Source organism: Trichosurus vulpecula, chromosome 5 (assembly GCF_011100635.1).
Source record: "Trichosurus vulpecula isolate mTriVul1 chromosome 5, mTriVul1.pri, whole genome shotgun sequence".
Taxonomy (NCBI): Eukaryota; Metazoa; Chordata; class Mammalia; order Diprotodontia; family Phalangeridae; genus Trichosurus; species Trichosurus vulpecula.
In genome coordinates this window covers 35,006,808-35,031,439 of record NC_050577.1, presented here as the reverse complement: position 1 = coordinate 35,031,439, position 24,632 = coordinate 35,006,808, and the positions used below count along the sequence as shown (strand labels likewise).

The window sequence follows — 24,632 nt, the reverse complement described above, 5'->3', positions numbered from 1 at the left end:
AATCCCTTCTGCCTCTGAGTTAGTGATTCTGTGACTTTAAGGGCCCTGGCAACTCTAAAGCTATTATCCTATGAGCCAGGTCGCATGTGCACTGATTTATAACCAGTCCATATTTTGTAAGAACCAAAGCTATTTTTTGACTATTACAGCCTGAAAAGCTATCAAACAGGTTGTTAAAAAGGAATAAGGTGGTCTCCCCCAGAGAAGGCACGTTTGATGCCTCATACTCAGGTGCCTGGAACAGAGTACGTGCTTCAATCTTGTAAATAGGCATGACTTTGCCAGGGAAGCCCCAAACTCTGATGACCTCAATTCTTAATTTAAGGCCTGCTCTTGGAAAGGACTGGAATCTGCCAATCAATTAATGAGAGCTCATTAAGTATCCATTGCATGCCACAAACTGTGCTAGATGCTGAAGATACAAACCAAAACTGTGATGGTCCCAACTCTCAAGGAGTGAATGTTATTTCAGGGGAAACGACATTTAGTTATATGTACACACAAATACACACACATGTATGTGCAAACATGCACATACACATGGGGGTATGTGTAACAGTGTACATGTGTGTTTGTATACATATATTTATCTACATACATATGTGTATTGCACATATATACATACATGTGTATGTTTCCTGGCACAGGATCAGTAGATTATAGACTTAGAGCTGGAAGGAGTATTAGAGGCCACCGGATCAAACTTTTTCATTTTACAGATAGGAAAACTGAAGCAGTGACTTGCTAATTGTCACATAAGTATCAAATATCTGAGGTGGGATTTGAACCCAGATCTTCCCGGCTCCAAGCGGAGCACTCTATCCACCACAAAGTTTGAATACACACACACACACACACACACACACACACACACGTATCCATAGTGCATACAAAGGGGTCACCATGATCTTAGACAAAGGGATCCCCTTTGGCATGGTGTGTTAGAGCATTCCCTGGTCTGAAAGTGGAAAGCATCTCCACATCCCCCCTGCTCAGGAAGCGTGTGTACAAGACTGATAGAGATCATTTCAGAGTGGGGAAGAACTGTGAAAAATGCCTTTCAAGCTCCCGGCAGAGGCATTAGGTAAGCCACTAGCAAGAAACAAGTGAAAGGAGAGTGTGGGCAGTGGGGGGCAAGAACTTGATGGTGATGGAAATGAGCCGTACTTAGCTCTTCCTAGGAAGGCAGCAAAAGCTACTCTACCTAAGCCCCAATAAGTCAATAGCCATTGATTGGGTACTTACAGCATGTATGGCCCTGTGATGAGTGCTCCAGTGGGGGTAGAGCATAAGATTTACTGGAGTACTGAGCCTTAGCAGCCGAAGAACTTACTCCAGCACAAGTTGTTAGATTCACATGACTCAACATTACCCCAAATGTGACTGGGATTCTTTCATCCCACCTCTACAAGCCAAAATGATAAGTTGAAAAATGTGATGGAAAGAAGAATTTTTAAACAAAAAATGCCCTCCAGGAGGGTACTGTTGGCAAGTTAAACCAGTTGCCATTTGGCAAGATAAAGCAAAATCACAGGAAAAGTCAGAGTATTAGTGGAATGATATCATTAGAGATATCAGAAGACTGCTAATTAACAAAGGCAGGAAGCATACACTAAGTACTGAGCTTTCAGCAATAGGTGAGCTCTCTGTAGACCAGATGTGTTTGGGAAGGTTTCATAGGCCAAGTGAGACTAAAGCCAGACTTTAAAGGGTTGGTAACTATAATAATGATAGTCAATATTTATATAGAGCTCTAACGTTGCAAACCCAAGCTATCTCATTTGATTCTCATAGCAACTCTATGAGGCAGAAGCTATTACTATCCCCATGTTACAGATAAGGAAACTGAAACTCAAGGAAGTTAAGTCACTTGTCCAGGGTCACACAGCTCAGGTCTAACTGTCCCCAGGTCCAGTGGACTTTATCCAATATACCACCTACCTTCCTCAAAAGGCAGAAAAGACTGGGGAGTAACATGATTGCTAAAAATTGCCCCCATCCCTGGCTGCCTCTGTCCCTACAACCCTGTAGTTACAGGAAGAGAGAAGTCACATAGACCCAGACCACACCACATTTGTGGGTACCTCTTTATAAAAGCATTACACGTGACTTATACTCCATTTTATTTTCATGTTTTATTACTGAATTTTGTTGGTATAACACATTCGCTTCCCCAAAAAAGACCTTGTCACCCCCTCCATGGTACCGTTCCCTGTAGAAAAGGGAAGAAAGGATCCCAGCAAAACCATCTAATACCACAACTGTAACTGACATAGTACCCAGCATTCCGCACGAAAGGTCCATACTTCTCTGCAAAGATGAAGTCAGCATACTCCAACATCAGTCATTTGAAAGCATCATTGACCATTGCACTTCATCTTAGTCCTGTTTCCTTCTTTGACGTTAGTTCAGTCATGCTTTATGTTGTCCTCATAGCAGCCCTTTCTTTTATTCTTTGTCAATTCATGCACATTTTCTCTTATTCCTGTAGTCCTCGTATTCACCGATGGTGCGTATGAGTTTTTTTCGTGTCTTTTTTGAGGGGTTACGGGACCTTTCATTTCATTGGTATAAGTAATTCCTAATGAGACAACCACTTGTATCAATGCAGATTTGGATGTGCCCAGAACCTTATAGTCTTAGTAAATTGCCTAGAGCACTGATTCATTAAGTGATTGGGCCAGAGTCACACAGCCAATAATGTATGGAGACTGGACTTGAACACAGTTCTTACAGATTCTCCAACCATTGTGCCTCTCATTGCTTCTCACAGTGTCATCATATTCAATTACATTCATATACTATAACACATTTAATCACCTTTCCCCAGCCATTGATCACCTGGGGCAAGGGTCAAGTTTTTACCCCCAAAGCCACTAAGGTGGATTCATTCTACCTAGCCAGCTATTTTTAATGAAAACAGCCAATCATTAAGCCCTCCAAAAAGGGAGGGGATGGTCCTTGCTTGGAGCATCCATTGAGCTAATGGTCAGCAACTGAGGGAGCAGGACCATGGTTGTCTCCATTCTACTTCATGTGTCCTCTGAGCTCCTAGGGGCTGGGAGCACTTGCCTAAGAGAATCCCTCATGAACATTGCTGGTTGCACTGACTGAGGAAGATGAGATGAATAGGAAGGAATAGAGGGAACTCAGTATAGAGCAACTATTTAGCCATCAGAAGGCACAGGAGACATTGTGACACCAATCCTGCTGCACATCCATGCACATCCATTGGTGAACCCCATGCACTTGATCTTAAGAAATTCCAGAAGCCAGAAGGGGTCACTAGGTGGATTTCTGGGATGCTGCAATTGGTGAGCTAAACATTTTCCTTCTGGAGGAAGCAGACTCAGACAAAAAGTCTAGCTCTCAGGTGAGCTGAATGTTACAATCTGAAGTTCTGGGTGGAATTTGTAATGAAATTGTGGTTCTAAAATTGAATTCTAAAATTTCACTTCTACTGTTTAATAAAATATGAGAAATGCAGTGTGGCATAATAGATGGAGTAGTGGGCCTGGATCCAGGAAGACCTGGTTTCAAGAATCACCTTAAGCATTGACTGATGTGTGACCATGGGCAGCCCTCTTAACTTCTCTCTGAGATATAGACTAGACTAGAAGTTATAGAGGAGTTATAATACACATTGGTAGAATAAGTTCTCACATCAGAATTTCCTGAACTGTGAAATCATATGTCCTTGATGTATCTGTTGGCTTTTCAGAGGCTATAGCGATATCTGGCCTGGTGATTTCTTAATGTAAGAATTCCCAGATTGGAAATTTCCTCACCAATGACAATTGGCAACTTGTTCTCAGCTAATAACCATAAAATTGCCTGTGGGTACTAAAATTCAGAAACTAGCCCATGGCTACCCAGCTAGCATGGTGCATCTATGGAAAGAACACGATACTTGGAATCAGAAGGCCTGGGTTCAAATCTTGATGCTACAACTTGCTACTTCTAAGACCTTGGGCAATCAATCAACCTTCTTGTATTTCTATTTCTTCATCTGTAAAAGGAGGGTTTGGGAATAAATGCCTCCAAAGTCCCTTCCAGTTTTTTTCTTCTCTCTCAGCCTTGGCCTCCTTATCTGGAAAATAAGAGGGTTGAACTATAGAATGGCGACCTCTCTCAGCCTCAGTCTCTTCATTTGGAAAATGAGGTTTAACTATATAGTGTTGACCTCTCAGCCTCATCTAGGAAATGAGAAGGTGGAACTATATAATGTCTAAGGTCCCTCCCTATCCAGAATCTATGATCCTTTAATTCCTATATGTTGGAGGCCACATTTGAACCCGGGTCTTCTTGCCTCTGGGTCTATCCATCCATTGCTAACCTAGATTGCCGATCTATTTTTTCAAATGGTAGAAATACCATATTTACTATTAGAAATGCTCTCAATTGCACCTTTTAAAACTATCGAGTGCTTGGATAGAAAGCCCAACTTGTTTATACACCTGTCCAAATGGATTCCCTTTCATTTTTAAACAGGATCGTGGATGGAACAGAAGATGGAATTACTAATGAGGAAAACCAGACCTTTGAATTTGGCTCCGAACAAACAAGGCAGGATCTCCGAGTAACTCCTCCTATAGCAGGTCAGCCTTCTTTCTACCCGGTCCTCTTTCCAGGGGTGACCATTCTTTGTTCCCAAAGGTTGGAGGACTGTCTTCACATCTTCCTGTTCTTAGGTGATTCTCAGTGTGGTTAAAAGCCGGCCAAGGCTGTGAGCTGATCAGACTTTTGGGCTCATGTTTGCCTCTTCCATGCTCACATGGCCACTGTTACTGCTCTCATCGGCAACATAGCAGATTCTGCCCGTGGTTTTCAGGAGGCACAAACGTCTACCATTTATCAACTGGTAACCCTGTTTTCCTGTTTTTAAAGCCAAATCTAATCTGTGAAAACAACGTTACACAGAGGAAATAACATGTTGCCCATGGAGCATAGGTTTCCTCTGTAGTTTATTTGGTGACAGCTCATTTAATTGGAGTTTATCAGGAGAAGGACTTGAGAGAGCGTGGCCAGGCCCACCCTTGTGCTTTTGCCTGTAGAAAGAGGTCTGTCAACAGATAGTTAGCAGGTGATGGCTTTAATCAGGGCTAAGAGGAATAGATTTTCTGTGTCTGGTGAAGGAAGAAAAAATGATTAAGTGCTGAAGCTGCATTGATAATTCTGAGCAGCACCTGATCCTCCATCCCTATTCTCTTCTTCCAAATGTGAAAGCCTCCCTAGCCACCCCAACCCCATTCTGCCCCTTCGGTAAAATTCAATAGTCATGATTAAAGTTATTTTATGGAAAACATCAAGCTAAGACAAAATCTTTCTAATGATCTCAAATGTTGACAGGTCTAGGTGATAAGATAGCAAGAAAGCATTCTACACAAAAATTTACCTTTATAGAAAGATAAAGGAGTAGTCCCTGCAAGGCATGAGGTGGACAGTAAGTTAACTGACTTTCCTTATTTGGCATCAACTATTGCAATTATCCTTGAAGTGAAATTCTCTCTATTTGATCTGGTTTCACAGGAGACAATCTAGAGTTCAACTGAATTGAATTCAATAAGCCTTTATTAAGTGTCAGCTATGTGCAGGGCATTGCCCTACACACTGGGGATAGATACAAAGACAGGAGCAGTTGCCAGGCTGCATCTCCACAGGGGTTGCTTTCCAGGATGATGGTTGAGAGTAGTGGACTGGTAGCAAGGCTCTTGGCTTTAGGGTCCTGAGCTGTCTCTATCAGTGTCAGAGGAAAGATGGTGGACAAGTTTAGTGGCAGTGTTATGACTTGCCTGGCACGTACTGTCTCCTCTCACACTCAAAGTGCCTTTCTATTTCAACTAGGCCAGCTGTTTGGCATCTTATTGACAGTTGATGGAGACAACCAACCCCTCTTCCACATGATTTGCTTCCCTGAATGATGGCTGTGATGGAATGGGATGGAATGATGGTTGGGCTAGAAGCAGGGCTGATAGCCTAGAGGGACTGCTGTTCCCAAGACTAGTGTTCTGAGTCCTGAGCCCTCAGGAACAGAAAAGAAATACTTCATGGAAAGTGTTGTTAGAAAAGGAGAAAAGGATTCCTGAGATGTTTCCCTCAAAGGTACACTGTGGTCTTTCCCCTAAGAATGGTCCAGGAAAAGAGTAATGAGAAGAAAATTGGAGACAAGTATTCATCAGCAACCAGTAAGACTGGGGCCCCTGTGGCTAGCAGCCAGGAGTGCATCTATTTACTGGAGTTAATATCATAATGGAGAGGCAGTATGAAGCGGTGACAGAGAGCCAATGTCAAAGTCATCAAACACTGAGTTCAAATCCTGGCTCTGACAAATCCCATGTGATCTTAAGCAAGTCACTTCTCATTGACCCCAGGCCACTTTCTGAGGCTCTAAGTTGCATAGCAGTTGACAATCTCCTTTGTAGCAGGCATTACCCCCAAAATGAGGTCATGGTTCTGACCCCCCCAAAAAAAGTTATTTCAGTAAATATATGTCAAATGTCAGTTGGTCAACAAGCCAAACTACTTTGTTTTTTGCACATAGCAACTCTCAGCAACGTGTTAGGCACCATATAGAGTAGTAGACTTATGGTATTAGGGAAAAAAACATGGGCTGTGGAGTCAGACTCCCGGGTTCAAAGCCTGTCTCTGATATTTAAGGCCTGTGCAACCTTGGGTAAATTGCTCCATCTTCTGAGCTTCAGTTTCATCATCTGTAAAATGAGGGGACTAGATTAGATGACTGCTGGGGTCTCTTTTGGTTCTAGGTCTATAGCCTGTGATTATGACACCAAGCCCTACCAGAGTGTCTAACAATCCAAGTTGGATGAAGCCTTCCTTCTCCTCCACACACACACACACACACACACACACACACACACACACACACACATGCACATGTGTGTGCACACACACATGCACGGGCACACGCACATGCACACACATGCACATGTGTGTGCACGCACACATGCATGGGCACACACACACACATTCACACGCAACACACCCTCCCTGACATCAGAAGAGAATGGAAGGAATGGCTCAGGTCTCCTTCCCCATATTAAATCACCTAAGTCTGGGAGTGTGACCTTGCTTCTAATAGATTCATTTGCTGTGTGTGTCACTTGCAGACCCTGAGCTTGGAGCAGCCGTTCTATTTATCAAGGCAGAGGAAACCAGACAACAGATCAGTAAGCTGAACAGTGAGGTAAGGAGACTCATTTTGCCTGGGAACAGTGGGAGTTAGGGGTCACACCCAGGGTGTTTTGACTTTTTTAACTGGTGGTGGTGGTGGTGGTGGTGGTGGTGGTGGTGGTGGTGTGTGTGTGTGTGTGTGTGTGTGTGTGTGTGTGTGTGTAAATGTGCCTTCTAACTCATCTGAATTTTAAGAAGTCTAAGGCCAAATCCAGGCAGCCAGGTGGCATAGGAGAGAGCACCAGACCTGGAGTCAGGAAAACCTGAGTTCAAATTCAGTCTCAGACGCTTACTAGCTGTGTGATCCTGGGCAAATCATTTAACTCTTTTTACCTCGGTTTCCTCACCTGTAAAATGAGCTAGAGAAGGAAATGGCAAACCACTCCAGTATTTTTGGCAAGAAAATCCCAAACGGGGTCGTGAAGAGTCAGATACAAGTGAAGCAAGTGAACAACAACAAAAAAAAAACAAGGCAAAATTCATCACTCTTTGAGGCAATGCAGCATAATGGTGGAAGCACTAGACTGACCATTGTGATACCCCCTGTGATCACGGACTTGTTACTTCCTCCTCCCTGGGTCCATTTTTTCATCTGGAAAAAGAGGGGCTATTCTAGATAATCTCTATGATCCCCTGCATTCTAAATTCTTTTAATCCTTCGTAATCCTCTCATTTCAAATAAATGATACTAATTAACAATAAAAGATGATGATGAGTTTAAGGGGAAAATAACCAGTCAATAAAACTCCTGAAATGTGGAAGAAAACTAATCTTCCAACTCCAGACAACTTTTGGTTGTCTGTGGTGACATGAGAAAAAAGTGACACAGATCACTTAAATAAAAGGTGCAGCTCAAAAAGCACCTATTACATGAAGGCTTGAAGGATTCCTTCTAGGTGCTGGGGCCATCATCTCCCCAAAGTCACCATGTATTTATTTGTATACAGTTTGCCTCTGTGTGATTATCCACATTATTCCTCATACCCTCCCACAAAAAAAAGAATATTAACTCCTTGGGGGCAAGAAAGGGAACGTTTCACTTTCTACCTTTGCATATAGAGCACTTAACATGGTTCCTGGCATATGGTCAGTGCTTCATAAATCCATGTTGATTGGTGGATTCATACAGCTCCAAAATATGATTTTAGTCATTAGGTTCCACTGCGTAATACTAACTCCTATTCAAACCTCTAAGAAGTGGTAATGTTAATTGATTTCAGTTTTGCCCTCCCTCCTATATTATGTAGGTTCACAGGATCACCGATATAAAGATAGAAGTAACCTCTGAGATCATTGGCTCCAGCCTCCTCATTTTACATGGTTATTAATAGTCAATGAGTCGATGATCTCAGTTGTCTGAGTGGTCTGTCCATCAGTGCAGATCAAAGCCCTTCCCTCTAAGCCTTCTTGTCTTCAGTGATCCTTCTATATCCTCCTTTAAATCTTCTGAAGAGGATATATTCAATGCTCTAGATACTTCTTTTAGTTCTTTTCATACTTTATGGTTGCAAGGGTAGCCCTCCATCTGTCTATTGCTTATCCCTTCCTCAGACTCCTGGGCTGACCCACCTCCTTTTCTAGTTATATGAATCCTTGATCTATCTTATATAACTCTACTCCCATGCTCCCCATTCCTGGTATTTTCCTTAAGCTTGCCTTCACCCAGCTTTGTGATTTTTCACAGTCCTCTGGGCATCCTATAATTTTGCCACTTCTAAGTTCATGATGTTCCATCATCTGTTCCTATATAATATCAATCACAGTAGCTTATGAAAATGAACTTCTGTAACAATGTGCATCTTGGGATTATTAAAATTGGTTCCAAATTTCCCATCTGCAGTCAGTCTAGCATAATCTTCTCCTCCTTCTCCTAGTCAGTTCTGAATTCTGTTCATTTGATAAGCACTGTGGATTGTTTGTGGGGTGGAGTAGAAAGGAGTGATATACATATATATATACACATATGTATGTGTGTATATATACACATGTACATATATATGCACACATATATTCACACAGAGAGAGAAAGTGAGAGAGAGAGAAAGATGCAGTGAGATAACAAGATGCCAGAGAGTGAAAGAGTTGATGCATATATCCTACCATTGACTGAGCTGCCTACATGTGAAACACCAAGTGGATGAAAACACCTATTGTCCTTATGCATGATATGCAGTTGGATGGTCAGTCCATAGAACTAGTGTATCAGATCTTGGACAGACACTGAAAATGGAAAATACACTGGGCTTAGTATTGAATAAGTGGACTAAAACAGTAAGCTGGCTTGCCTTTGAGCAAATGAATGTTTCTTTTAATGAATCCAAGCTTCTCCTTGAAACAAAAGTCCAATTTTTTTAAATGAATGTTCTATTGCTGTTGTTGCATGGCTGTGAAATAGTGGGAAATTACTGTTAAAGATCACCTAAAAGGCATTAGAGAAGCTAATTGATGGTAGGTGTGAGCAAGTTGTCATACATTGATAATAATTATAAAGTTCTAGCATTTATGAAGAACCCTAACATTTGCAAAGAATTTTATATATGTTCCCTAATTTAATCTACTCAATAACCCAGAGAGTTAGGTGTTATTTTTATCTTTATTTTGTAAATGAGGAAACTAAGGAGGAGAACGATTAAGTGATAAAGTCACATGACTAGTAAATATCCGAGGCAAATGAGATATTCTACCAGAGTACTAGTATTCAGAGAGTCACTGTATGATCAGAAGGGGAAAAAAAGATGGGCCAGTCAGAGAATGAAATCAAAAGATGCCTGTATATCCACCCATTGTATCCTTGAAATGGGAAGAGCTCCAGAGGTGGGGTTCTGAACCTCCAGTTTCTGAAACGTTTTTTAGTACTGTTTTGGCAACTGTTCCAATATAATCAGTTTTGTTTCTGATGAAGCACATTTTATTTTATCCATTTAAAACCATTATTCTGAGAAGGAAACTATAGGCTTCACCAAAAAGGGCTATGATACAAAAAAAAGTGTAATGAAGGACCCATAGGCTACAGGAAGGCCTCCCAGTATGCTACATGGATTCCAGTGGGGGATTTATGGGAAAACAAGAATGAGACTCCTAGAGGGTGGGCAGGTGGGGATGGGTGATAACCTGGATTGTTGGAGACATCAATAAGATTTAAGATACACCAAATCATCAAACTATGATATTTACGTAAGGAATATGCCTACAACATATATATATATATGTGTGTGTGTGTGTGTGTGTGTGTGTATGTATATGTGTGTGTATATATATGTATATGTGTGTGTAATGTATGTATGCATATATATACATGGACAGCTGGGTGGCAAAGCAAATAAAGCACCAGGCCTAGAGTTAGGAAGACCCAAGTTCAAATTTGGCTTCAGACATTTTACTAGTTGTGTGACCCTGGGCAAGTCACTTAACCCTGTTTGCCTCAGTTTCCTCATCTGTAAAATGAGCTGGAGAAGGAAATGGCAAAACCACTCCAGTACCTTTGCCAAGAAAACCCCCAAAGGGGTTATGAAGAGTCAGACATTACTTAAACCACTGAACAACAGCAGCAACAAATATGTGTGTATGTGTGTACGTGTGTGTATATATATATATATATATATATATGTATGTGTGTGTATACAGACATATAAATATGCATGTATGTCTCTGTCTATAGGTATGTATGTTGTATTTATCTCAATGCTTTCCCATATATGTGTATGTATATGTATGTATATGTGTATGTATGTAAGCGTTGAGATTAATATAACATCCACGAGCAGCTATCTAATAATAATAATACACTGTTTTAGGGAGCACCTTAAAGTTTGCCAAGCAAACAAATATACTTTTAATGGTCTCATTTGATCCTCACAATAACTCTGGGAGGCAAGCACTCTTATGATTAACTTCAATTTAAAGATGAGGAAACTCAGGCAGACAGAGGCTAAGTGACTCACCCAGGGTCACACAGCAAACATGTCTCTGAGGTAGAATTCCAACTTAGGTCTTTCTGACTCCAGGTCCAGTGACCTGTCCACTGCACCACCTAGGAATAGTTACAATCTACTAATAAGCAATTAAAATGTCCAAAAAACCAGTCTGCAAGTAGCAAAAGGTGGTGATTTGAATCCCTGAGACTTGGCTCTATACTGTATCCCCAAAGTAAAACTATTTCAATAGACTTTGGTGGGAAGTACCGATCAATATAGTCCATGGACTTCAGCCAAAGAATCCTGAAATAATAACTCACCTTCCTTTAATAGTCTCATCTTTAGGAAGCCCTTTACTCACAATAGCTCTATAAGGTATGTAAAGATCAAAGACTCGAAACCATACAGATGATTAATTTGTGACAATTCATTCTCTTGACCACTTCTGTCCAGTATATTTTCCATTACGTTTGATAGGCTCCTCTACTTTGATACATTTCTCAGGGCTACTTCCCAACTAAAGGCAATTGAATCCTTTTCTCTCACCTATAATTGCCAGACTAAAGATCATTTAGTGAACCCAACAAAAAAAATTGAAAAAAAAATAGCGTTCATGATTCTTTGGGAAAGAAATGCACTTGCTTATTCCTTTGCCTAGTAGGAGGAGGAAATGTCTTCTTTCCAAAGTTGGGGGATATAAATTAGTGTATTGTGGTTTTTTTAAACTAAAAGCATGATCAAGACAGACCATTAAAGCTGAAATCCACATGAAAAAAACAAATATTTCCCCTACAGTCATTCTCTACTTGATAATCATCACTTTCCCAGTGAAATTACATCAATCCCATAACTTTGCCATGCACAGTGGGTGATAAAACAATGAGGGAGCCAGTTTTCCCTCTCTCCCTCAGAAGTACTTTATCAACCTAGCAAAAATATGGTTTCTTCAGTGTTCCATCCTTTAGACCTAATTCAATTTGCAATTAGCCCTTGCCCGTTGAGTAATGTATTCAGACACACAGAAGGTCTACAGAAGGCATGAAAATACATTGTGGTATGGAAAGTGTACTTTATTCCACCCTGATGTTTCATCTCTTCCAGAGTTCTCTAAAAAGTGTATGGTGTTGTCATGGCCAAGGCTATCCGTCTTTGAAAATAATAGCCTTACATACCTATTTCTGTTATTTCAATTAAGTGATTAAACAAAGGATTTGTTCAGTGCCTATTATTTATTGTCAATGAATTAAGCAAGTAATCTTGAAAGTGCTGGGAATACAAAAACAAGGAAGGAAGGAAGGAAGGAAGGAAGGAAGGAAGGAAGGAAGGAAGGAAGGAAGAAAGAAAGAAAGAAAGAAAGAAAGAAAGAAAGAAAGAAAGAAAGAAAGAAAGAAAGAAAGAAAGAAAGAAAGAAAAAGGAAGGAAGGAAGGAAGGAAGGAAGGAAGGAAGGAAGGAAGGAAGGAAGGAAGGAAGAAAGGAAGAAATAGATTCTGTCCTCAAGGAGCTTACAGTCTCCTAGCCTGTTTATAAATTCTTGTATTTTGGCTGATCTAATTTTTCCTCATTTTGAAAATTAGAAAAGGAGAGGAAAGGGTCACTTTAATATATAAGCCAGTCTAGCAATTACGTATTATTCATATGTCATGTGAAGGACACTGTGGTAGTTGTTAGGAATAGAGACATAACGAGAAGGATTCCTCACTCTCTACCAAGTGAAAGGTCCCACATGTGTCTGTGTCAGTAACCATTTTGTATTGTAACCACTCGAGGAGCTTCCATTCTACTAAGGGTTTACAACAAGTCAATAGAGAAGCACGTATGTAATTATTTGAGGAGGGAAAGAGCAATAACAACCGACGATAATAGGAAAGGCTTTCCATAGGAGGTAATGACAAGCTAATCCTGAGCCAAGCCAGGGAGTCTCAGGGGTAAAGCGGAGAACACCATGCCTTTCAGGTAAGGGGTACAGCTTTCCAAGGCACCCAGAGAAGAACTGGTAAAATGCTGTGGTTAGTATGTAGAGGGTGTGAAATAAGCCTGAAAAGGTGGTAACAACATTAACTAGCCTTCATAGAGCACTTTAGGGTTCACAAAGCGCTTTAAATATGTTAGCTCATTTGATCCTCACAACCCTTCAAGGTAGGTGCTATTATCATACCCATTTTACAGAGGAGGAAACTGAGGCTGAGAAAAGACTTGCCCAGGGTGATGAAGTTAATAGGTGTCTGAAATTGGACTTAAACTCAGGTCTTCCTGACTCAAAAGCTAGAACTCTATCCACTTCACTGCCTAGCCACCTAGGTAGGTGGGATACAGTTTATGATGGGCTTGAAATACTAAGTCAGTCAATAAACACTTAGTAAGAGCCTATTATTTGCCTATCCTAAGCACCAGGGATACAAAAAGAAGCAAAAAAATAGACACTGACCTCAAGGAATTCAAAACATCGGAGACAAGGAGCAAACAAACATGTACAAACAAGCTTTATAAAGGATAACTAGGAAACAATAAATTCAGGGAAGTAACGAATTAAGAAGGGTAAATGCTTTCTGGAGAAGGGGGGATTTTAGTTGAGACTTGAAGGAAATCAGAGAAATGAATTAGCAGAAGTGAGGAAGAAAAGAATTTCAAGCATGGGAGACATCCAGAGAAAATTTCTGGAGCCTCTTGAGAAATGGAGTGTCCTGGGGGAGGCAGCTAGGTGGCACCCTGGATAGAGAACTGGTCTTGGAATCAGACTCATCTTCGTGAGTTCAAATCTGACCTCAGACACTTACTAGCTGTGTGACCCTGGGCAAGTCACTTCACCCTATTTGCCTTACTGGTCTTGGAATCAGAAAGACGCATCTTCATGAGTTCAAATCTGACCTCCAACACTTACAAGCTATGTGACCCTGGGCAAGTCATTTCACCCTATTTGCCTCAGTCCCTCATCTGCAAAATGAGATGGAGAAAGAAATGGCAAACCACTCCAGTAACTTTGCCAAGAAAAGCCCAAATGGGGCTCACAGAGAGTCTTGTTGGAGGAACAGAGAGGAGTTCATTGTCACTGGATCAGAGAATAGATTGCAGAGTGAAATGTAAGAAGATTAGAAGGTGCTGATGGAGGGGAAAAGTTTTAAAGTCCTTGGAATGCCAAACAGAGGATTTTATACGTAATCCTAGGGGTGATATGTGAAGTTTAAGTAAGGGAGGTGACATACTGACAACTGCACATTAGGAAAATAACTGGTGACTGAAGAGAAGATGGATTGAAGTGGGCAGGAGCCAGCTGGTGGGGCTACTTCAAGCCTCTTCCCCACTCCAAGCATGAGATGATTAGGGCCTCCACCAGGGTAGTGGTAATGTCAGGGGAGAGAAATAAATGTATTTGAGAGATGCTATAAAGGTGAACTCAGCAAACAATGGCAACAGATTGGATGTGGAGGGTGAGGGATAGTGAAGAACTGAGGATGACACCTAGGTTGTAAACCTGAGGGATTAGAAGGATGATGTTGCCCTAAACAGTAGAGAGAAAGAGAGAAAGATAAGGAGTTCAGTTTTAAGCATGTTGAGTTTAAGAATTCTACTGGACATCCAATTGGAAACATTTGAAAGGCAGTGGAAATTCAAGATTGAAGGTCAACAGAGAGATTAAGGTAGGATAGGTAGTTTTGAGAATCATCAGCAAAGAGAGAGTAATTAAGTCCATGGAAGCTGATGAGATCACAACATGAAGTACTACAGAGGGAGAAGAGGGCCCAGGATAGAACCCTGGGAGATATATATTCTGGCTGAGGATCCAGCAATGGAATCTGAGAGCGGTGGGCAGACAGAGAGGAGGAGTACCAGGAAAAATAATGTCCTGAAAAACCTAGAAAGTATAAGGAAGAGAAGATGACTAACAATATCAAAGCCTGAAGAGAAGTTAAGAAGAGTGAGGATTGAGAAAAGGTCATTGGATTTGGCAATTAAGAGACCATTAGTAACTTTGGAGAGATATATTTCCATGGAAATGATGCCTTGGAAGCCAGATTGTAAGGGATTAAGAAATGAGAGAGAGAAATGAAATTGGACATATCTATTGTAGATGGCCTTCTCAAGGAGTTTGCCCACAAAGGACAAAAGAGCTATAGGATGATAGCTGGGACAGAAATATCAAATGAGGGTTTTTTTTGAGGAAAGGGGGGACATGGGCATGTTCATACGCAGTAGGGAAGGAGCCAGTAGAGAGGGAGAGTGAAAATAAATGGTAGAGTGGGGATTACAAAGGGAGCAATCTGTTGGAGGGGATTCCAAACCGAGGATTTTATGGTTTATCCTAGAGGCAATGGAGATCCACTAATGGTACCTGAGAACAAGGTGATCTTCCTCTGAACTATTTAGAAATCCTCAGGTACACATAGCCTTCAAGATTAGGAAAATACAGGATATCTGTCCATTGAAAAGTTTTCTGAAGAACATGGAAGCTCTAATAGGAAAACTCATATGCTGAAAATTCTTGAGCTATGCAAAAAAAAAAAGGCAATTCTCTGTTGATATGTAGATTTCATAATCAACTGGCTAAATATGGGAAAAGCAAGAGAAGAGAAATAAATACTCATAATAACCCACAGTCACAGTTAAGTGCCTCTAGAAAGATGCATAGCAGCTGCTACCATTAACAACACTTGTAATGTCATTTCCATTGCTTACAAAGGAGTAAGTAATGTTGCAACTCCAGGGTGGTCCCTTTGGAGGGATAGTCATGGAAACTCATAATGGAACACACTTCTGGGTATACAGTAGCTCAGTGTCAGGGGGCGGGGGGCGGCGGTTATACCTAACAGGGTGGAACTCATTGCTTCCAGAATGGTCTATACTCTACATGAAATAGTTCAACTAGAAAAAAAACACTGGGGTCAATTGAAAATGATTTGGCTCTCTCTGTCTGTGTCTTCACTTTATCATAGAGGCAAACAGTGTGCAACTGGATGAGAACAAAAATTGTATGCCTCATGGAGATACAACTTTTAAATCCACCATAAAATCAGAAGGAGCTAGGTGGTGCAGTGGGTAGAGCACCGTACCTAGAGTCAGCAATCCTGAAATTCAAATCCAGCCTCAGACCCTGAGGAAATCACTTAAACTCAGTCTGCCTTAGTTTCCTCAACTGCAACAGGGGATCATAATGTAACCTACTTCTCAGGATTATTGTGAGGCTCAAATGAGATAAAATTTGTAAAGTGCTTTACAAATCTTACAGTGTTGTATTGATGTTACTTATTATCAGTGACAGTAGTAGTAATGGTAGTCAGGTAGTAGTTGTTGCAGTAGTAACTATAGTGGTAGAGTGGTAGTATTAGTAGTGGTGGTGGTGGTGGTGGTGGTAGTGGTGGTGGTAGCAGTAGTGGTAGTTAGCAGCAGTGGTGGTAGTAGTAGTGGTGGTTGTGGTAAGTAGTAGTAGTTGTGGTGGTGGTGGTGGTAGTAGTAGAAGACCCCATAAATTGGTGACAGTGTATAGGGGAAAAAATACCAACTCTGGTTGCCTTTAAATCCCACTTCTAATGCTTTGTAGGTTTGTAACCTTGGGCAAATCTCCTCTTTATCCATAAGGTGAAGTAGTTGGACTAGATGGCCTCTGAGGTCCCTTCCAGCTCTAAATATGAGTCTATTATTCTGCTACATAGCAGGCCCCCAATCACCAGAACAGACTTCATGTCCCATCCAACTGTTCACCCAGGCCACCATCTTGCCATCAGTACTTAATAAATGTTTGTTAAATGAATAATCACTTGGCTTCCCTGGACCTCGATGGCCTCACCTATAAATTAGCTCTGGGAGACACAGTAAACAGACCCATTTCGCCACTAAATGCAGTCAGTACTGAATTCTTTCATTTACAAGAAAAATTGTATGCCTACATGACAGGCTACAACAAAAGATTATTCATTGTCCTTCAGAGTTAAGAACAATAATCACTTTATTTCCTTGCCCTTTTCCTAGATTGCATCATTCATAAAGTTAGAGTAGGAAAGATCCAGATCATCGAATCTAGCTATTTTTTAACCTGGGGTCCTTGAACTTAGATGTTGCATATTTTTGATAACTGTATTTCCATGTAATTGATTTTCTTTGCATCTTATTTCATGTATTTAAAGACATAATTAAGAAAAGGGGAGCATGGGCTTCACCAGACTGCCAAAGAGGTACAGGAAACAAAAGAGGCCAAAAATCTTTAATCTACCAGGGGTGGAGAACCTGCAGACTCAAGGCCACGTGTGGCCCTGCAAGTCCTCAGGTGCAACCCTTTTGACTGAATCCAAACTTCACAGAAAAAATCTCCTTAATAAAAGGATTTGTCCTGTAAAACTTGAAATCAGTCAAGAGGCCACAACCAAGGACTTAGAAGACCACGAGTGTCCTCAAGGCCGAAGATTTCCTACCCCCAAAGTCTAGCCCAACCACCTCATTTTACAAACAAAAACACTGAAACCCGGAGTCACATAGCTAGGAAGTAGCAAAGCTGGGATATATTCCCCGTAGGTCTGCTGTCTCTAAATCTAGTTCTCATGCTTATTCAACTACAACTCACTTTACATGGCCCTCAAGACTCAAAAAGAAAGAAGTTCATATTTGATGATATAACCTCAAGAGCTTCCTTTTGTTTTCCATCCTTATTTTTTCTCTTTGAGAGATAGTACAGCATAATGGGTGGATAGCCGTCCTTAAAGTCTGAAAGAACTAACTTCAGTTCCTACCAATGGCACACCATGGGTAAGTCATTTAACTTCTGAGTGCTCTAGGCAACTCTCAAAGACTATAAGTTACAGAGGAAGTATCATTCTACATTAATAGAAGCAATTTCCTCATCTGGAAGTTCCCTGTGTTGAGGAAATCACAAGTCCTTTCCCTATCCTTATTTTCCTTTGAGACAATAAATTAACCAGTAGCTATGCTTCTAAAGTGTTAAAATAAGAAGCCATCTTTGTTCAGTCTGGTATCCACAAATTGATATGGTAAGACCTTGCCCAGCACATTTTGCTCAAAAGATAGTTCAAGGATGCCCACCATGCCAGCGTTTTATGTAGTGTGTAGTGCCCAGTTAGCAAAAACTGCTGCCTGGCAGAGGAGAACAGCAAGATGAAGTCTTTGTGTGTGTTGTCTAGGAGACACCTGGGAAAGGGAGTGGGTGTGGGTGTGTTGAATTCATTTAGATAGGACAATGGAGCCTGTTGAGTAGAACAGACAAAACAAGACTAATCAAGGTTAGTCTTCAATCACTGGCTGACTTTCTGAAGGGTTCTGCATGCTTCTGGTTTTATAGCTCATTTCTGAAGAGAAGCTGGAGAGAAATATAAGCCAACGTTTTGAATAAAAAAAATTAATTCAACTCAACCTAAGTACCTTCCATATGACAAGCATTATGCCAGGATCCAGGAAAAAAATACTTGAGTCAGTAAGTCATATAAAGCTAAAACTATGCCTGCCAAGTACAGCAGAAAGAATACTGACTCTGGAGTCAGGGAGCCTGGGTTCAGTGCTTCCTCTGAGGCTTACTTACTACCTGTGGGAGCTAGGTAAAATCATGAACTTCTCATGTTCTGAGTTTCCTTATCTGTAAAATAAGGCAATTGGGCTAGATGGCTTCTGAGGCTCTTCTAGCTCTACACCTCTGATCCTATGGAAATTTGTTGCACAGGTTGTCTCATTAGACGTAACCTCTCACTTAATCTGTAAAATGGGTGAACTTTCATGATTTACAAGTCATTAAATGGGAGTCTTGGGATTTCTAGGACATGTAGATATTGCAATCTTCTCCAGTCTGCTTCTGCTGCCCTGAAACTTCCTTCATCAAACTGAAAATGAAGACCAAAGGTGACTGATTTGGGATTAGGAAGACATAATTTACCAACTTTCAGATCCCGTTTATTTGCTTGTAACTTTTACATGTATGTTCAGTTGCTGTTCATTCCACATTTGTGGTACTTAGGTTCATAAACCAGCTACCAAAATGATTTCCCTAAAGTGTAGGCAGGTCCAACTATGGCACCCCTTACTCAATAAACTCTACTGGCTCCCTATCACCTTTAGGGTAAAATATAAAATTTTCTCTTTGAAGTTCAAAGTTCTTCATCACTTAACCCGCCCCCCCCAAAAAACTTTCCAGTCTTTGCATGCCTCTCATCCCATGTACTGTGTGATCCAGTGACATTGTCCCCCTTGCTGATCTTCAAACAAGATACTCCATCTCCAGACTCTAGAAATTTTCACTGGCTGTCTCCATCCTCATCATCATCCCCATCCATGTTCTTCATCATCATTTCTACCTTCTGGCTTCCCTGGCTTCCTTTAAATCCCAGATAAAATCCCACCTTTGACTGGAAGCCTTTCCCAATCCTTCGTCATTGTAAGGCTATCTCACTGTTGGTTATTTCTAATTCATCCTATAAATGTTTGTTTGCGCATAGTTGCTTACATGTTATCTTTCCCCATTAGATCATGAGCTTCTCAAGGGCACGGATGATCCTTTGCCTTTCCTTCTATCTTCAATGCTTAGTTTGCACAATGGTTGGTATATAGTAGGTGCTTAATAAATGTTTATTGACTGATTGTGGAAGTGAGGTCTCATTCCATGAATATCCTTCTCAATACCATCAAGGATATTTGGCAAACCAGCAAACTACTAAGACTGTAAAGACAACTTCCACATGACATCAGAACATTACTAAACAGTATAGGGACTTTTTAAAAAGGTAAAAGATGTTTAGAAGTCCCCTTTTAATATAAAATTAAGCTCCTTGACTTCTTATTTGAGGCCCCACCAGATCTGGCTCCAATCTATCTTTCTGACTTTGTTTTATACCATTTCCCTTCATGAATCCTACATTCCAGCCCAACTGTACTACCAGCCATTCCCCAAACTTGCTCCTCTGTCTCTCGCCTCTGGGTAATTGTATGAGCTATTATTCTCATGCTTAGAATGAACTCTCTCCTCAGTTCCACATTTCGGATGTGTTGTATTCCTTCAAGTCTCACCTCAGACACCCCCTCCTCTGTGACTTTCCTGATTTCCTCTCATCCCCTCCAGTTATTAGTGTCTCTTTCATTTTTGTCCTCACATCCTTAGCTCTTAGCATAATGCTTTGCCCTTTTTTTAGAAAGGAGAAAGACTCTGGAGTTGAAACTTGTGATTTGAATCATATAGGGAACTCCCAGTATGGAAACATACTTCACAGAAGCAAGTCTCTGACTCTTACATAACTTATAGGCTTAGAGAGTTGCCCGGGAATACTAAGAGATTAAGCAACTTGAACATAATTTATGCTTAATAAATGTTTATAGAATTGAGATTGAATATTTACAAGTGTTGTAAATTGGAAATTATTTTCTTTTTGTTGCCTCTCACTCTAGCACATAGCGAATTAGGGCATATCCACATGTTCAGACCAGCTTAGGAAAAAATATCCAGTGAAATTCAAATAACTCTCTACTAACTGTTGTGTCAAGAGATGAACAGGTCCTCAAGAAGTCTAGATGGATCATGGGTACTACGTGTTCTCTGTCCAACTACCTGTCACGGTCTGGACAATAGATATTTTTCATCCATTTGGTTTTCCTGCATAGATTCCTAGGCTAAACTCTGTTAAGTGATTATGGATCTCATTGAGGAGGTTTGCTTTGGGGACTGCACGCAAGCAGGACAATGTCCTCCATAAATAAGAACAGCTGAGAAAATTCCACATATAGGAAATTCCCCCTTTCATTGGTACACTGTCCTACATATTCTCTATGACATTGACAAATACCTTTGGTGTTTGTAAGACTTACAAAGGAAGATTTTTGAAAAACCACTGGTAATTTTCTGATTGTCACGAAGCTTTTTTTTAGCCACAAAACTTCATGATTGGTAACTACATACTGTGTAATAATCCTTAGCAATTCATCCCTAATTCATTTCCTTGACTTCTCAAACTCCTGTCTCTGTGCTTATGCCAATTTCTGGTCTCCATAATACATATTCTCAGCTGGATTATGGATCTCATTTGCCCATCTTATGCCTCAGAACCTCAGTAGGATAAAAGGGAGCCTCACATTAATCAGCATATGTTAGTGTTCATTAGTAGAGCCTTTCCTCCATTTCCCACTTTTCCTTTCCTCTTTTTGTTTTTTTTTCTCTATATTGGCAGTCAGTGAGAGGTGTCGGTGTTCAAATTTGTGGCTGCCTTAGGTTTTTTTTATCATGAATGCTTTCTGTTTCATGAAGTTGAGAGGGATTATTACTTCTATTCATCATCTCTAAAGCTGGAAGAGGACTTAGAGGTCATCTAGTCCAACTCTTCATTTTCCAGATGTAGAACTCAGAGAATCCTCCAAAAATAAAGTGACTTGCCCAAGGTCACACAGGTAGTAGGTAGCAGAGCAGCAATTAGAATTCAGTTCTTATGGTTCCAAACCATTGATTTTTCCCTTTTACAGCTTTGCCCCCCTCCCAGAACAAGCCATCCTTCACCCATCATTTCTAGTATATCCTTGGGGCTAGTTTGAACCAACCCTAACCATGATTTCATCAGCTTAGGGAACTGATAGGAGGTGCTAGTCACATCTGCAAACATAGAGGGGGCCCTTTATCAATGCAGATCAGCACCTTTTCTATGGATTATAGTGTGGGAAAGTTGCTGGGTACCCCCATGAGAGTAAGTGACTAGCCCAGGGTCGTACAGCTAGTATGTGTCAGAAGCTACAGCTCTTCCTGACTCCATCCAATGTGATTTCTGGGGATGATATAGGAGAAAAATATTGCTTATAATCTAAATCTGGGATTTCACCTGCATAAGGAATTTCTAAAAGAGGAAACACCATCCACCAATGCATGTTGGCACTTCCTTTGCAGCTTATAGTCTTAAAGAGTTGACTAGATGACTCAGAGTTTAAAGGGCTTGTACCAGGTCCAACAGACCATTTGTGTCAGAGGTAGGATTGATTTACCACATATAAAGTGGAGCTTCCAAAAGTTAGGCTATCCACAGACAGAGACTAGAATCAGACAGGAAAGATTTTTTTCCAAAATTAAAAAATTACTCAGGCTACCTACATCCCCAACAGAAGCAAGGTGGCAACTGTCTGGGGATTTCTGGGTGTATGACAGGAATGGTCAATAAGTTTACCTATCCAAAGTGGAATCCCCATGATGCCAGGCTATAAGGATACTTCCATGAGTATTATACCAGGCTCCTGCTGCTTTTCAGGCCATCTACTTCACTCAATGCTGTTCAAGATCTGGACCATAGATGCTGGATCCCTGTGAATGTCTACATACAAAAGAGTTTCTTCACAGGGCTGCTTTTGGGAGAGGAAACTAAGCATTTCTCAGCTCTGGGGGCACTGATGGTGACCTCAACAGCCCCTGGCTTTGCTTCTGGAATTGCAGCTCTACCATTTCCTATGCTTGGATGTAGCCCCTCAGTCCATGTTGTCATCAACAGTATCTGTTACTGTTTGGGATGGAGGAGAGGAAAAGATGGAACTGGAGAGAGACGGATCTTTAAAGGAAGCCCCTCTCTACCCTGATATCTACTCCCTGGTGAATCAGTGGTTTAGGAGGCTGCTATCTGGAGAGGGCAGAATCTTTCAACGGGACCTTGGCTGAAGGCTGTGAGGCTCTTTTGGCCTTTTAGTTCTATCAGAGGAGACCCGAAAACAGATAAGTAAAGCAGCCAGAAAAATGATAAATAATGCCTTATAACAAGCCAACTAAAATGTAATGAAGCTGTCCATAACGGTCTAAGTTTGCAGAATTCACTATAAGCCTCCAAGTAATAACCTTCAAGGGCTATAACTGGCCATTTTGTATTGGTAATGCTATTACTTGAATCCTGTTCTTACTGAATTTAAGAGGCGCTGTCTCATTGTGTAACCTTGGGAAGTACTGTAACACTAAGGCATATTGCCACTTCATGAAGACTGGCAAAGATAAAGGCTGACAAAGCCCTCTTGCTAGATGTGGTGCTCAGCTGCTCACTCTCACTTGTCCTTTGACCCATCCAATCTGTTGCCAAGTCCCATCCAGTCTACTCTCCCAAATTCTCTCATATGAGCCCCCTACTCTCCTCTGACATTGCCACCATCTCAGTATAAACCCTCATCACCTCATGCCTGGACTATCCCAATGTCTCCCGGGCCTCCATTCCATCCTCCACTTGGCTTCCTAGAATAGGTCAGGTCAAGTCAATGATTATGTATTAAGTGCCTACTATGCTCTAGGCACTATGCTAAGCACTAGGGATATAAAGACAACAAGACTTTTACTTCAAGGAGTTTACAATCAAATGGAGGAGACAACATACAAGCAACTTGTACAAACACGTTATACACAGGAGAAATTGGAAATAATCTGACTGGGAAGTTGATAGTATTATGGGGGAACAGGAAAGTCTTCTCGCAGAAGGTGGGATTTTAGCCCTGACTTGAAGGAAGCCAGGAAAACCATGAGATGAGGAGGGAGAGCATTCTATGAATGTGGAGGAGCCAATGAAAATACAGGGAATCAGAAGGTGTAGGGTTTTGTGAGGAACAACATGGAGGCCAGACTAGACTGCAGAGTACACAGAAGGGAGTAAGGTGTGAGAAGAAAGAAAGGCAGGAAGAGGCCAGGCTATTACGAGTTTTCAAAGCCAAACAGAGAACTTGATATTTGATCTTTACCTGTAAATACAAAGCACTGGGGTTTATAAGAGGTAACATGGTTCAACCTGCACTTCAGGAAGGTCACTTTGACAACTGAAGAAAAGATGGGGAGAGACCTGAGGCAGGGAGAAGAATTAAAAGCCTAAGAGTCCAAGTATGAGGTGAGGAGGGCCTGCACCAGGGTGGAGGCCATGGCAGAGGAGGGAAGGTGCTGAGTACGAGAAGCGTTGGGAATGGAGAATTAAAGGAACTTGGCAACATATTGGATGTGTGGGCTAAGAGGGAGTGAGGAGGCAAGGATGGCACCTATGTTATGAGCCTGAGAGACTGGGAGAGGGACAGTGCCCTTGACAGCAATGGGGAAGTTAAGAAGGGATCTCTCCTTCTCCCTCCCTCCCTCTCTCCCTCCTTTCTTACTCTCTCTCTGTCTTTCTGTCTCTGTCTCTCTCTCTCTCTCTCTCTCCCCTTCTCTCTCTGTCTCTTTCACACACATACACTCTCTCTCTGTTTCTCTCTCTGTTTCTCTCTATATATGTCTCTGTCTGTAACACACACACTCTCTCTCTGTGTCTGTCTCTCTCTCTGTGTCTCTCTGTATCCCTCTGTCTATCTGTCTCTCTCTCTCTCTGTCTCTCTGTCTCTCTCTCTCTCTCTCTCTCTCACACACACACACACACACACACACACACATACACACACATACACTCAATAAATTCCAGTGACTCCGTACTAGTTCTAGGATCAAATATAAAATCTTTGTTTGCCTTTAAAGCCATTTATAAGCTGGGCCCTTGCTACCTCTCCATTCTTCTTGCATTGTATTCCCCTCCATATACTACAGAATCCAGTCACAATGGCCTCCTTGCCGTTGCTTGCAGAAGGCC

The 24,632-nt window shown here is 41.3% G+C and overlaps 1 protein-coding gene across 1 annotated transcript in view; it reads left to right on the top strand.

Annotated features, from left to right (window-relative positions):
- KCNH8 (potassium voltage-gated channel subfamily H member 8) overlaps nt 1-24,632 on the top strand; it is a 404,012-nt gene that overhangs the window by 368,793 nt on the left and 10,587 nt on the right. The window contains exons 14-15 of the mRNA XM_036761371.1: nt 4,492-4,598; nt 7,128-7,204. Of these exons, the coding sequence (XP_036617266.1) occupies nt 4,492-4,598; nt 7,128-7,204 (184 nt within the window). The remainder of the gene's footprint in view (nt 1-4,491; nt 4,599-7,127; nt 7,205-24,632) is intronic.